The sequence below is a fragment of the Hevea brasiliensis genome, chromosome 3 (genome assembly GCF_030052815.1).
Source record: "Hevea brasiliensis isolate MT/VB/25A 57/8 chromosome 3, ASM3005281v1, whole genome shotgun sequence".
Taxonomy (NCBI): domain Eukaryota; kingdom Viridiplantae; phylum Streptophyta; class Magnoliopsida; order Malpighiales; family Euphorbiaceae; genus Hevea; species Hevea brasiliensis.
This window is the reverse complement of record NC_079495.1, coordinates 95,695,452-95,709,949: the sequence shown is the minus strand read 5'-3', so window position 1 is coordinate 95,709,949 and position 14,498 is coordinate 95,695,452. Positions and strand designations below refer to the sequence as shown.

Below are 14,498 nucleotides of genomic sequence, written 5' to 3'. Positions count from 1 at the left end.
CAATGAACTCTGTATGTCGAAATCTTTGAGATGAGACCAATCCCACTTCGATCAGACAACTTTTAGAAAAAGCAATTACTAAAAGATCTAGATCACTTGGTCAGAATTTCAAGCCTTTTTTTATTCCCATAAATTAAATATAATTATGCGATAACTCACCTTGGTGCAATCAAATTGATGATAACTCACTAGCATTAGGGACTGAGCTTTCAGCCTGATTCGAATGCTCGATAGGTTATCTCAAAATGTGGTTATGTTTACAGTTGATTCTAGCGTTTTCAGATGCTTCGGATGCATTTCGGGTGATAGATTTGACAAAGGTAAACCCAAACTCAAATTGTATTGTTTTTTTTTTTTTTTACCTAAGTTATGGCTAGCTGATGAATATGTAAAATATTCATGGGTTAGTGAAATTGAGTAAAAATGAATTTAATTAGTAGAAGCATGATGTAAAGGATCTCCAGGAATATTTTCATAATTTTTTGGAGTACTACAAATAATTGTTTGGATTGTAGAAGAGTTAGGAACCTGAGCTGGAGTTAGAGACCTGGTCTTAGATTAGGTTCTTGTAGGCTCATATAGGCATTATAATTATTGTTGTGGACTTGAGGCCCTGTGTGTTACTGTTATTATGTTTTCTTATAAGGGGGTTATGTTTATTTACAAAGAAAACTCTGCCAAAATTTTGGCTATACCTTAAGATTAATTCTTGCTTCTGTAGTTTAAATTAATTAGTTATTTTTGTCGATTGATTGACAAAGTTCAGTGTGTCTATATTAGTGATCGAAACTAGTTTTCTTCTTCCTTTTAACCAGACCAGCTACGGTCAAATTAACTAATTTGTAAGTTAAATATTGGTTATTTTTGTAATTTTAATATTATTTACATATCTGGTATGATCATGCATTTTTATAAATATTTATTTATACATATAATTAGTTAAAAATATTAGGGACATTCATGTTGCTGATTGTTAATTATCTATATTTGCCACACTGAGGATAATTTAGAGTTTGATGTTTTATATATGTATATGGTAAATGATGGATATAGATTGGATGGGTCGTCGCGGCTTGAGGTGATCTTATTGGAACCCGGTCCTTATGGATATGGAAAGTCAAGAGAGGCACAACTTTGAGTTAATCTCATTAGCTCCTGCACTTAGATTTAAGTAGAAGTCCAACTTAAAAGGTATCTCGGTGGTAGAATTTAGATTGAGAGAGCTGTATATGGGATCATCTCCCATATTTATATATCGATGTGATATACTTGGTGCAGACATAGCTCCAAATTATCTTTCCCTACGAATTTGGATAAATTTCAACAATTGTCCCTAAACTTATATAGTTGTAACACTACAGTTCTTTAACTTTAAAATGTAATATAAAACCCTTAAACTTTCAAATTTTGCACAGTAAAATCCCTCTGACTTTTAATTATTAATTTTTCAGTTAGAAACTGATGTGAATAGTTCCCACATGACACTTAGTCAACATTTCTCTCTCCTCTCTTATGCAAAGTGTAAAATTATTCTTTTTACACATGAAAAATTATTCTATCTATAGAGAGAAAAATGACTCAATTTACATATGGCTTGAGAGAAAAAAGAGAAATACTGACTAAGCTCCATGCTGGAATTGTTCGGGTCAGCGTCTAACTGAAAAACTAGTAATTAGATGTTAGAGGAATTTTACTAAACAAAATTTGAAAGTTGATGAGGTTTTATGTTACATTTTTAAAATGAGGGACTGTAATATTACAACTAGATAAGTTCAGGGACAGTTGTCAAATTTATCCCTGCGAATTTTGGATGAATTGTTTATTATATGTGATAAGTGTGAATAATGATTGTAGAGATTGCATCTATAATTAATATCTAAACTCTTTGAGTTAAACACTTTTCTCCAGGTTGCAAGAGCAGCAGTTTTATTTCAGAGTCTGACCTGTATTTTTCTTCACAGGTTGTTGCATTGTTTTGTTTCTAATTTTATTTATTTATTTAATTATTCACTATATTCTTAGAATTCTGCTGTGATACTAGTGTGTGTGTGTGTGTGTATTATATTAATTAATGAAAATTAATGGAATTAAATGGTTTATGGATATTGGGTATCAGGATTGACCCAAGCTTCCGTGACTATGTATGTGTGATGGCTAATGGGTCGAGTTGGCCTAAATTAATTTATAACGTTTATTTATATGATGGGCCTTAAGTTTGGGTTTGGCTATGAGTTTGAGAACAATGAGGTTTACTACAGGCTTTAGAAGCTTTATGCTGGCCCAAGTCCTAATACCTTTCTGGCCTATAGAGATGGGTCATGACAACATGCTGACATGACTATTTTAGAACTCTCTTATCTATTATGTCTCATCCATGTCAAAAAAAAAAAATGCTTTCTCTCTGATATCTATCTCTCTTTTGTTTTCCCTGCATGACCCCTCCATTCCCTTTCTGGCCACTTCTCTCCCTCTCATTTCACTTTTCTCTTGTCTTTCTCTGCACGATCTAACTCCAAGAGCTCAAGATAATCCACAAAATCAATAATCAACAAACAAATTAAAAACTCAAATTTGACATTTCATTTGACTCTTATTAAGTAAAACATAAACACACAAGAACACATCTGTTCAAAGTTAATTTCTTTGATAAAACATATAGTCATTTGACTGAAGCCAATTAGACTAAAAATGACAAACGTTTACGTTAAATTACGATTATATTCAAAACTTCTAATTTTGTGTGAAATAGCCAAATCTTTAAGATTTCCCACAATTATATCCAAAAGAGTGAAATTGAATTTGGAAAGTTAAAGGTAAATTACAGTATAATACTTGTAGTTTTATTTAATTAACAAATAAAAGTTTTAGATATAATCATGATTTAACTTAAATGTTTAGCATTTTTAGTCAATTAATTAAACTTTATATTTAAAAAGAAAATATGTTTTCTATTTATTTTAATTGAAATTTTATACTAAAAAAATATTTTTATGAATTTGAATTTATATAATTATCTTTTGAATCAAACCAAACAAATCTATGTATCCAAATATAAAATGTAAAAATAAATTCATACCTTTTTACAACAATTTTAAAAAGAATATATAAATGAAAAGACTTTTTCCCCATCCCTGCGTCGCACAATATTGGGGTCAAGAAAAATATATCGGGTTCAAGAAGGGTTGAATGAAGTTCAAGAATAATTATCATCCCTAGAATCAAAGGGGGAGGGGTAGTGAGGCTTCACAATGCTAAGTAGTGAGGGAGAGGGGGTAGAATCGAGGTTTCTAGTGGAAAATAGGTGAGTTGAGGGGGGTAAATTCGAGGTCAATTTGGAGGATGGCATTGGGTTGGAGTTGCCAGTAAAGAGTCATTGCAATATGAGGGTGTTTATGGAGGAGAATGGCTACAAATAAGGGTGTCGATGGCAGAGATGGAGAAAAATCTATAGGTGGATGGAATATGAATGTTGTGATGGTGTATGGGGGATTAAAAATGGCTCTCGTGCCTGTTGACAGTGGTGTTTTAGGGACAAAAGAGGTATGTGGGTTAAAGGAGAGAAAAAAGGCAGGGCTGAGCATGGTTAAAGAGCATTGGTGGGGGATGAGGGCCACATGGGTCTATTAAGGGTAGACTCAAAATGAAGAAGGCGGAGAAATGATGTGTGGTGGAAGCTTGAAGGAGAATGAAGTAATGGCCGATGAGGCTTAGTAGAATGGCATTGTAAAGAGTCTGCGGTGGTGTGGCTATATGAGATGAGTATCGAGTTTGAAATAAAAGGTGTTGTGTAGTTTTTGTTGAGTTGAAGTTGTAATTATGGGACTTAAAATATTGAATAGAGGTGATGGGAGAAGGGAGGAAATGATCAGATAGGGAGATGGGTGATTGAAGAGGGAGATAGGAGTAAAATGAGGATAAATTTTGACAACTGTCCGTGAACTTATCTAGTTATAACATTACAGTCCTTCAACTTAAAAATGTAACATCAAACCCCATCAACTTTCAAATTTTGCACAGTAAAATCCTTCTAACATCAAATTACTAGTTTTTTAGTTAGACGCTGACCTGGACAGTTTCAGCATGGAGCTTAGTCAGTATTTCTCTTTTCTCTCTCAAGTCATGTGTAAATTGAATCATTTTTTCTCTATAGACAGAATAATTTTTCATGTGTAAAGAGAATAATTTTATACTTTGCATAAAAGAGGAGAGAGAAATATTGACTAAGTGTCATGTGGGATTCACATCAGTTTCTAACTGAAAAATCAGTAATTGAAAGTCAGAGATATTTTATTGTACAAAATTTGAAAGTTTAGGGAGTTTATGTTATATTTTAAAGTTAAAGGACTATAGTGTTACAACTATATAAGTTCAGGGACAGTTGTTAAAATTTATCCAATAAAATGATTAAAGAAGGAGAGGGTTGTGCAAAAACAAGAGAGAAAGAGAGAAATGTAGAGAGAAAACAAAGGGAGAGATAGTGTTTTTGCTAATGTGGACGAGAGAACAGATGATAGAGTCATAAAATAGCCACTTTGAATTCTTGTGTTAGGATGTCACTTGGAAACCAAATTTTAAAGGTAAGAGATAGTTTACTATGAAAAAAATTAAAGTTGAGGTACTGTGTTGTTGCATACTTTAAAGTTGAGATAGCACTTTATGTGAAAATAATCTTAATGATGGCGAGCCTCATAGTTAAACAAAAATGATAATATAAAATTTTGTAACTAAAATTTGATAAGATATACAATTTAGTCTCTCTATTTTTAAAATCAATTAAGTTAATCACTTACTTTTTAATCTGTTAACAAAATAATTTATTGTTAACTTAGGCTCCAATTGAAATAATTAAGTCTCTAATATTTACTTATATTACACAATATTAACCAAACACAATAAATTTCATAATATAAATAAAATATTATCATGTTATGAAAACTATTAATTTAGCTAATATAATATTCAGGTAAAATTTAACTATAAATTAGTATAAAATATGAAAAGTATTTTAAACATCCAAATTTTAAATGTGTTTAGCACAATTATTCATAATAATTTAGGACAAAATGAAAAAAATATTTTAATAAATTTAAATATAAAATGTATTAAATATTTAAATATAAATTTAAAAAGTCAAGAATAAATTTATTTAATTTTAAAATTATATAGAATAAATTATTAGTTTTATCAAAATTAATTAATTAAATATAGGTTAATAATAAATTAACAATAAGGATATTTAATGGTAAATTAAAGATTGAAACTATTTTATTAATAAATTATAAAGTAAAAATTAATTTATTTGATTTTGAAAATACATACTTCTACATTATAAATCACCTTTTTTTTTTAAACAAAAATATAAGAGGAATCAAATGGCACAGTAATGAAAGAGAGAGTGACAAAATCCAAAACAAGAATACAACCGATACTGAAAAAGGCGCTCATACACGCAATTACTTGCTTTATCCACGCTGATTCTTCCAGTTAATAGGCGAATCGTCTCGGACTGTGAAAACTCATACATATCAGAGATGGGGGGCGGTGGTGTTCATAATTTTGGTTTTAGTTGTGGCAGATAAAAATAAATTGAAAGAAAATTCAAAATCCCTTGCTACAACCGTTTAGGACTTGCAATCCTGGGGGGATTTCGGTGATTTTTGCGGTTCTGTTGTTCAGACTGGGTGTTGCGTATTTGACGTCTTGGCATGGATAATATGGATATCGATTCGCCTGCTGAACCTAAACCTCTCAAGCGCCGTGATCGAGTCCTTCGTGTACGACTTTGGCTTCTCTAATTACATTTTTTTTTGGTTGTGATTTGCAATTATTTTGTTTCTTATGTTTTTAGTTTTTCTGGTGTTGAATTACTTATTTCTTCAGTTATTTTACTTTCCAGTTTGCTATGTTCAATGTATTTTGATCCGTAAAGAAAATGACTTGTTCTATGATATTTTTGAAACTACATCGGCACAGTTAAGTTCAATTTTTTCCCCATTTTGTTATGATTCGTTTGTGCTTCTAAATGATAGTTGCAATGGACTGTTTAGTGGTTATGTAAGTGGTATCTTCACTTGCATTTATTTGTTAGTTATTTTACTTGTGATTTTGTAACAGAGGCTGGCTCAACTTGGTGTTCCTCGGGAGTATCTCGAAAGGCAATGTCCTGGTATAGTTGCTTTTGTCATGGATAATCCAACCTGGATACCTGATTTAGTGTCTGCTATTTTACCTTCTGATGAGGATGTAGCAGAGAATCTCCTGGAAACTAAGGCACGATCAAAAAAGGTTCTCAACCCAACAATGAAACAACATTTCAGGGAGTGCATGTTTTGGTTACAGTGGATGATGTTTCTGTGTGAACCAGCCATTGCTCTGAAAAACCTTTCCAAAATTAGTATTGGCCGTGGTGTTTGTGGCGCAGTTTGGGGAAAAAATGATATTGCATATCGGTGTCGAGCATGTGCCCAAGACCCAACATGTGCCATTTGTGTTCCTTGCTTTCAGAATGGAAACCACAAGGACCATGATTATTCTATTATTTACACAGGCCAAGGATGTTGTGATTGTGGGGATGTCACAGCATGGAAACAGGAGGGCTTCTGCTCAAAACACAAAGGTGCTGAAAAGATACAGCCCCTTCCAGAGGAGTTTGCAAACTCTGTAGGGCCTGTGCTTGATTCTTTGTTCATTTGTTGGAAAAATAAGCTTGTGTCTGCTGAAACCATCTGCAAGGAAAAACCTAGAACAAATGACAATATTTTTGTGCTCAAGAAGGTAGCAAATGAACTAACATATGTGGTGGTTGAGATGTTGCTTGAGTTCTGCAAGCAAAGTGAGAGTTTGCTTAGTTTTGTTTCTAGGAGGGTAATCTCATTGGTTGGTTTATTAGAGATTCTGGTAAGGTCAGAGAGGTTCTTGAGTGAAGGTGTTGCAAGGAAACTTAATGAGCTGCTTCTGAAGTTATTGGGAGAACCTATCTTCAAGTATGAGTTTGGGAAAGTATTTTTAAGTTATTACCCATTAGTTGTACACGAAGTCATAAAAGAAGGCACTAATGATACTCTCAAGAAATATCCGCTGCTACCTACATTCTCTGTGCAGATCTTTACAGTGCCCACTCTAACCCCACGACTGGTGAAGGAGATGAACCTACTGGCCATGCTTTTGAGATGCTTAGGAGATATATTCATCCACTGTGCAGGAGAAGATGGGCGTTTACAGGTAATTCCTGTGATACGTGTCTGCCTATGCTTTAGATCCTGCATATGCTTTTCTAATTATTATTAATTTATTATGATTAATTTAATTTTTATTAAACTTTAATTTAAATTTGAATTTTGTAAAATTTAGAAGTAAATTTAAAATTTGAATCAAAATGTTAATTTTCATTAGAAAATCAAATTTAAAATAGTATTTGATTTGAAAATTAAATAAATTAAATTTGTTATAAAATTAATTTTTTAATGAAAGTGAACATTTTGATTCAAAATATACATTCATTTTAAAGTTTTATAAAAACTGAAATATAAATTAATGTTTAATAAAAATTAAGGGAGTCGATTGAGATGGTTTGATCATGTCCAACGAAGAGAATCAAATTCTTTAGTACGGAACTGTGATAAGTTAGTAGGGAATGATGGAGAAAGGGGAGAGGGAGACCTAAGATGATGTGTAGAGAAGTAGTATCAAATGATTTGTAAGCTTTGGATATTGATGTGGACTTGGTTTCCAATAGAGCTGAATGGCTGGAAAAGGGTTATATAGTCGACCTTAAGTAATATGGGATTAAGGCTTACTTGTTTGTGTTGTTTAATAATAATAATAATAATAATACTAAGAAAATAGAAAAATTAAAAACTAATGAATAATTTTATCAATAAATTTAATAAAAATATTATTAAAAATGAAATAACTTTATTAATAAATAGGATAAATTTTGACAACTGTTCCTTTAACTTATCTAGTTGTAACATTACAGTCCCTCAACTTAAAAATGTAACATAAAACCCCATTAACTTTCAAATTTTGCACAGTAAAATCCCTTTAATCTCCAATTGTCATTTCAGTTGGACACTGACTTGGACAGTTCTAGTATAGAGCTTAGTCAGTATTTCTCTTTTCTCTCTCAAGTCATATGTAAATTGAATCATTTTTCTCTCTATAAACAGAATAATTTTTCATGCGTAAAGAAAATAATTTTACACTTTGCATAAGAGATGAGAGAGAAATGTTGACTAAGCGTCATGCGGGAGCTATTCACATCAGTTTCTAACTGAAAAATCAGTAATTGAAAGTCAGAGGGATTTTATTGTGCAAAATTTGAAAGTTTAGGGGGTCATTTTAAAATTAAAGGACTGTAGTGTTACAACTATATAAGTTCAGGGACAGTTGTTGAAATTTATCTTTAATAAATAATTACCAATTAAATACAAAAAACTATATTAATTGAAGAAAAATAAAAATAAAATTTGACATTATTTCCTATCATCCACTTGCATATATATTGACTTTTTTTAATTATTATTTTTAGGATCCTTTTACCACTTTATTTACTTCCATTGAAATGGGTGCAACCCTTTGTCTTTGTGCCCTACCAATATTTTCACCACACACCAATCATGTGCCTCCATAAATATCAAATGACCATAAGCATCATAATTATTGCAAAACAATACAAGAAACTATGACGAATAAAAACCCAATAAGTTATTATTATTTGATTTGAAAAGTAAATAAATAAAATTTGTCTTAAAACTAATTTGTTAAGGACAGTGTACATTCTTATCTAAAATTTAATTTTTTAAAAAGTTTATAAACATTAAAATTGAAATTAATGTTTAAATTAAATTAATAGTAATAATAAATTAATGGAAATAAAAAAAATAAATAATTTTGTTAATAAATTTAACAAATAAAATTTTATTAAAACTAAAATATTTTTTAATAAATAATTATCAATTAATTTGAAAATAAAAAATTAAGAATATGGGAGAGGGAGAAAGAAAAAGGAGGGGTAAAATGGTGATTTCCTTTTTGGAAGATGGGGTAAAATTGTAATTTTATCTTTTTTACTTAGAAACTTGTTATTGGAGGTCAAGGGGATTTTTTTTTTGGAAATAAAATTAAGGTTCAGAAATTCTTTTATAACAAAATGAAGTTGAGGGATAGAATAAAACAACCCCAAAATTGAGGGACGGTAGATAAAAATAACCTGTTCTATTTGATCAGGCAATTTGTGTTAGAAATTTGGCTAAAAGCTGTTAGAACAAAAATAAATACAGAAGAATAAAGAATATTTTTATTGAATATAAAGAAACTCTCTGTACAATTCATTGACGCAATATTATTTGATGTGCTATTTATATGGCATTAAGATCTAACAAAATAAAATAAAAATCTCACATAAATCTCAATCATTAGTTAAGATAGATCACTACTTAAAATTTGAAATGCAATAATCTTAAAAACTATTATTTCTAAGATATTAATGAAGACTAAATTAATTATGTTTGAATAGGTTCTAACATTCTCTCCCTTAATTCAAACATGGACTTAAAACAATTTATTTTTTTATTTTTTTGTGATTAGAGCACTTCTCTCCATTTAGTAATTTTGGTTGTTGGAGCACTTCTCTTCAACTGACAATTTTGTGTGTTGGAGCACTTCTCTTCAACTGACAATTTTGGTGCACTTTTCACCATTTGTTGATGCACTTCTCACCAACTTTTGCTTCTAATTTTCTTGGAGTACTTCTCTCCAAACTTCAAAAAAGAGATTCTTTTAGCAAATGACCAAATTTATTGTAATTAAAATATTGTGATTTGCCTTTATGCTAATAATTCTTTTCTTCATGGTTAAACCTTTTGCAAATATGACATTGTGAAAATTTTTTCTTTATGGATGGCTTTGCTGCTAGAAAGGCTATCTCAGTTGTTCTTTCTTGTCTAATTGCTCTTCTTTACTCCACAGCCTGCAAAGTATAGATTAATTCTGAAACAGTTATTTGTGAAAAATTTGCATGAACCTCAAGTGAGGAAATTTTTGGCTCAAACTTCTCAGGGAGGCTAACAAATATTTTTTTTATAATTTTTTTGTTAAGAAATTCTTCACTAAGCAGTTTAATTTTTTGGCAATGGACACGAGCTTAGTGTAATAGTATTTGACATTTTTAGATTTTCAATTTTTTAATCTCAAATTCTCTTTTGAGATTCAAAATTTGCATGAACCTTGTTTGATCATTGCCTTAATACTCCTCTTTGAGCAAATCCTAAGTTTCTTTTGCATTTTTACAAGTCATAATCTTTATGAAAAATGTTTTAGAAATTAAAGATTCTATACAAGTTTTTGCCTTGTATTTCTTAGCTCTCTCCTCATTGTGGATTTTTATTTGTGTAAGAGTTGGATTTTTTGGTAGTAGAGTAGGATCACTATTATTTTTGATTGAATCCCATAAATCAAAAGCTTGTAAATAGGACTTCATTTTGATAGTCCATATTTGATAATTTTCTCCCGAAAAGATAGAAGGTGAAGACAAGGAGAAATTGATTGAGGCTATTAGTGAATCAATGATTTAAAGGTTTTCCTCATATGCTTATAGGATAATTGAGGCTTTGATATCACTTAATAGAACAAAAATAAATGCAGAAGAATAAATAATATTTTATTGAATAGAAAGAAACTCTCTGTACAACTCATTGACACAATATTAATTGATGTGCAGTTTATATAGTGCGAAGATCTAACAAAATAAAAGAAGAATTTCACCTAAATCTCAACCATTAGTTAAGATTGGATCACTACTTAAAATTTGAAATGTAATAATCTTAAAAACTACAATTTTTAAGATATTAATGAAGACTAAATCAACTATGTTTGAATTAGGTTCTAACAAAAGCCCCCTGTATATATACATAATGTGCAATTGGGTCCTTAAATGTTTTATATTGTTCAATTGAACTTTTTTATTTTTGAACAAATTGAAACCCTCTAGAGAATAAAATTATGCATATTTTTTCTTTACAATATGAAAATAATATTTTTTTAATCTTTTGCTTTTTTTTTACTATTTTATTAATATTTTAATTAACATTAAAATTAAATATTGCCAAAGAAAGAAGAAAAAATAAAAAACAAAGAAGGTAGAGAGATATTGATTGGAAGGGCAAAGGGACGAGAGAGACTTGAAACTTTAGTTACTCCTTTGGCCTTTTTTTAGCATTGCGAGAACTTGAGAAGTCTTCCTTTGAGGTTGCTAGCCTACCTTAGACCTACCTTTGCTGTTGATTCTGTTGTTAGTGGCATGGAGAAAAAGATCGAAAAACAATAGCCATCAAATAGAAGCACCACCTTTCAATCAACAAGCCACCAATTTGACTCATTTTTTAGGTGCCATGTCCACCTGGTCGAAGAATTTGTCCACCTTTGCAATCCTATCCAAGAATTCTTCTATGTTGAGATCCTAATAGAATTAGGAATACCAATTTTCAATTGATTTTCCTTTCTTGATTCCCATACGCGCGTCTTCTCCTATCACCACCATACCATTGATGTCTATTAAACTAGATTGGCTTATAGTTATCTCCTTGCTCTGAATCTTCTTTGTAGACATATTGCCTATGTGTAGGAAAAGGTCTATTGATAGGATCACTAGGAGCTACATTTACCCTTGGCCTTTGATCATCATAAGCATTAAGACGATCCACAATTTCTTCGAAGCGTCTCTTGATACTGCTGTATCTGACATTCACCTGTTCCTCCAATTGTCACTCCAATTGTTGCAATGTGTTGTCCCTAAGGTTTAGGGCTCTAGCTCGTCAATCACCGTCACGAGAACCATTGTCATCACCACCTCTATCTAGGTTAGCCATCTTGATTGGGGTGATTTCCTTGCCCTAATATCACCTGATGTTGTGTGAAGCTCACAAAGAAACACAATTCATACGTAAAGAGTAAAAATAGAGAGAAAAACCTATGTTGGATATTTTTACTAATGAAAAGCTAAGTTGAAACATACAAATTTTAGGGTATTTATATACTTTTTAGGCACCTATACCTAATAGGAATGTGAAACTGCTAAGTAGGAAGTTTAGCTAAACCTAAATACAACAAGAAGATATGAATAAAACAAAAATTAACCTAATCCTAGATAGTATAGGAAAACGCAAATAAATCCTAAATAGGGTTGGAAACTTCCTAAATTAATTCTAAACTATTTTTGTTGCTGTTTCTTGCCAAAACAAGAAATCCAAGTTGAATTTGGATTGCTAGAAACATTTTTGAACCAAAAAAGGAACACTATTGTTGCTGGAGGACGGAAGAACACACACCTTGGGTGTGTTTTTGGGAGTTGGTACATGCCCAAGAATTAAAAGAACACTAAATTGCTGACCTTGCTGGAACATGCCAAAATGGCTCACATCATGACAAATTCTCTACTTGTCTCTTTGCCGTCAAATCGTTATACTTGCTTTTATTCTCATATTCATATCTATTCCAACTTTCTACAATTAGCCCTTACACGCATTAGATATAAAGAATGCTTTTCTACATGATAATCTTCAAGAAGAAGTCTATATGGAGCAATCACTGGATAAATTCCAACAATTGTCCCTAAACTTATATAGTTTTAACACTACAGTCCTTTAACTTTAAAATGTAACATAAAACCCCATAAACTTTCAAATTTTGCACAATAAAATTTCTTTGACTTTCTGATTTTTCAATTAAAAACTAATGTGAATAGCTCCTGCATGGCGCTTAGTCAACATTTCTCTCTCCTCTCTTATGCAAAGTGTAAAATTATTCTCTTTACGCATGAAAAATTATTCTATCTATAAAGAGAAGAAGGATTTAATTTACATATAGCTTGAGAGAGAAAAGAGAAATACTGACTAAGCTCTATACTGGAACTGTCCAAGTCAGTGTCTAACTGAAAAACTGGTAATTGGAGGTTACAGGGATTTTATTGTGCAAAATTTGAAAGTTGATGGGGTTTTATGTTACATTTTTAAGTTGTGGGACTGTAATGTTACAACTAGATAAGTTCATGGACTGTTGTTAAAATTTATCCGTAATCACTTGGATTTGTTGCTCTGGGGGAGTTTGGTAGTATCTATCGGTTTTGCAAATGTTTGTATGGTTTGAAACAAAGTCTTCATGTTTGGTTTGGAAGATTTAGTGAGGTAGTTCAAGAGTTTAGCATGAAGAAGAGTAAGTGTGATCACTCCATTTTTTATAAGCATGTTGATGTTGGTCTAATCTTACTAGTTGTGTATGTTAATGATATTGTCATTACTGGCAGTGACTCTACAAGCATTTCATCTCTCAAATCCTTTCTTCACACCCATTTTTAGACAAAAAGGCTAGGGATTATTAAAGTATTTCTTAGGTTTTAAGGTGACGAGGTGTAATAATAGTATCTTTCAGTCACAAAAAGAATATATTCTTGACTTGTTGACAGAAATAAGAAAATTAGGTGCTAAACCTTGAAGTACACCAATGACTCTCAATTTGTAACTTACAGAAGATGATGGTGAGTTATTTGCAAATGTTGAAATGCATAGGAGATTTGTCGCCAAATAGAATTATCTTACAATAACACTTTTGGACATTGCATACTTCATTAGTGTTATAAGTCAGTCAATGTCTTCTTCAACAATTACTCATTGTATTGTTTTAAAACAAATCTTGTGTTACTTGAAGGGAGTCTCAACTTGTGGTTTGTTGTATAGAAATTATGGAAGCTCCTGTAAACAGAGAAGAAAGAGAGGATTTTTGTGAAAAGAGGGCTTGATTAATTCCTTCAAGCTTGATCTATATATGTATAGCTATAACGAATACAAAAGCGAAGCTATCATAACTATAGGGATCTTGATTGCAAATTACATAATTCAGACTAATTAGAATGACTAATTAGGAACAAATCAGGGAAATTATCTCAACATATCTTAACACTCCTCCTTAAGCTGGAGTGTACATATCGTATGCTTCAAGCTTATTACAAATGTATTCGATCTGAGCACCTCGAAGAGACTTAGTGAGAATATCTGCTAATTGATCATTTGAGTTTACAAAATTAGTAGCAATTCACTTGATTCAATCTTTTGTCCAATAAAGTGATAATCGACCTTTATATCTTTTGTTATTTAATGGAAAACTGGATTTGAGGCGATATGAAGGAAACTTGATTGTCACAAGTTAACCTTATTTGCTTAACTTTTCCACATCTCAATTCTTGGAGAAGTTGTTTTAATTAGACAAGTTCACAAGTAGTTAGGACCATAGCTCGATATTCTGCTTGTACACTTGACCTAACAACTAAATCGACTAAATCTTGCTTCTTACTCTTCTAGCATATCAAATTACCTCTAATCATGACACAGTACCTTGAAGTAGATTGCTTATTTGCAAGAAATCTTGCCTAATCCGCATTAGAGTAGCCAACAACTTGTGGCCCTTGTCTTCATATAAGCGAACCCTGTCCTGGGGCTTCTTTGAAT

General features: G+C 31.3%; 1 protein-coding gene across 2 annotated transcripts in view; it reads left to right on the top strand.

Annotated features, from left to right (window-relative positions):
- The first annotated feature begins 5,349 nt into the window (after window positions 1-5,349).
- The window catches only part of LOC110654925 (E3 ubiquitin-protein ligase PRT6), a 63,248-nt gene continuing 54,099 nt past the window's right edge, over window positions 5,350-14,498 (top strand). The window contains exons 1-2 of one of the 2 annotated variants that reach the window (XM_021811065.2): window positions 5,350-5,774; window positions 6,115-7,221. In XM_021811065.2, coding sequence (XP_021666757.2) covers window positions 5,706-5,774; window positions 6,115-7,221 — 1,176 coding nt within the window. In that variant the 5' untranslated portion in view covers window positions 5,350-5,705. The remainder of the gene's footprint in view (window positions 5,775-6,114; window positions 7,222-14,498) is intronic. The other variant, XM_021811064.2, reaches the window with a different exon arrangement.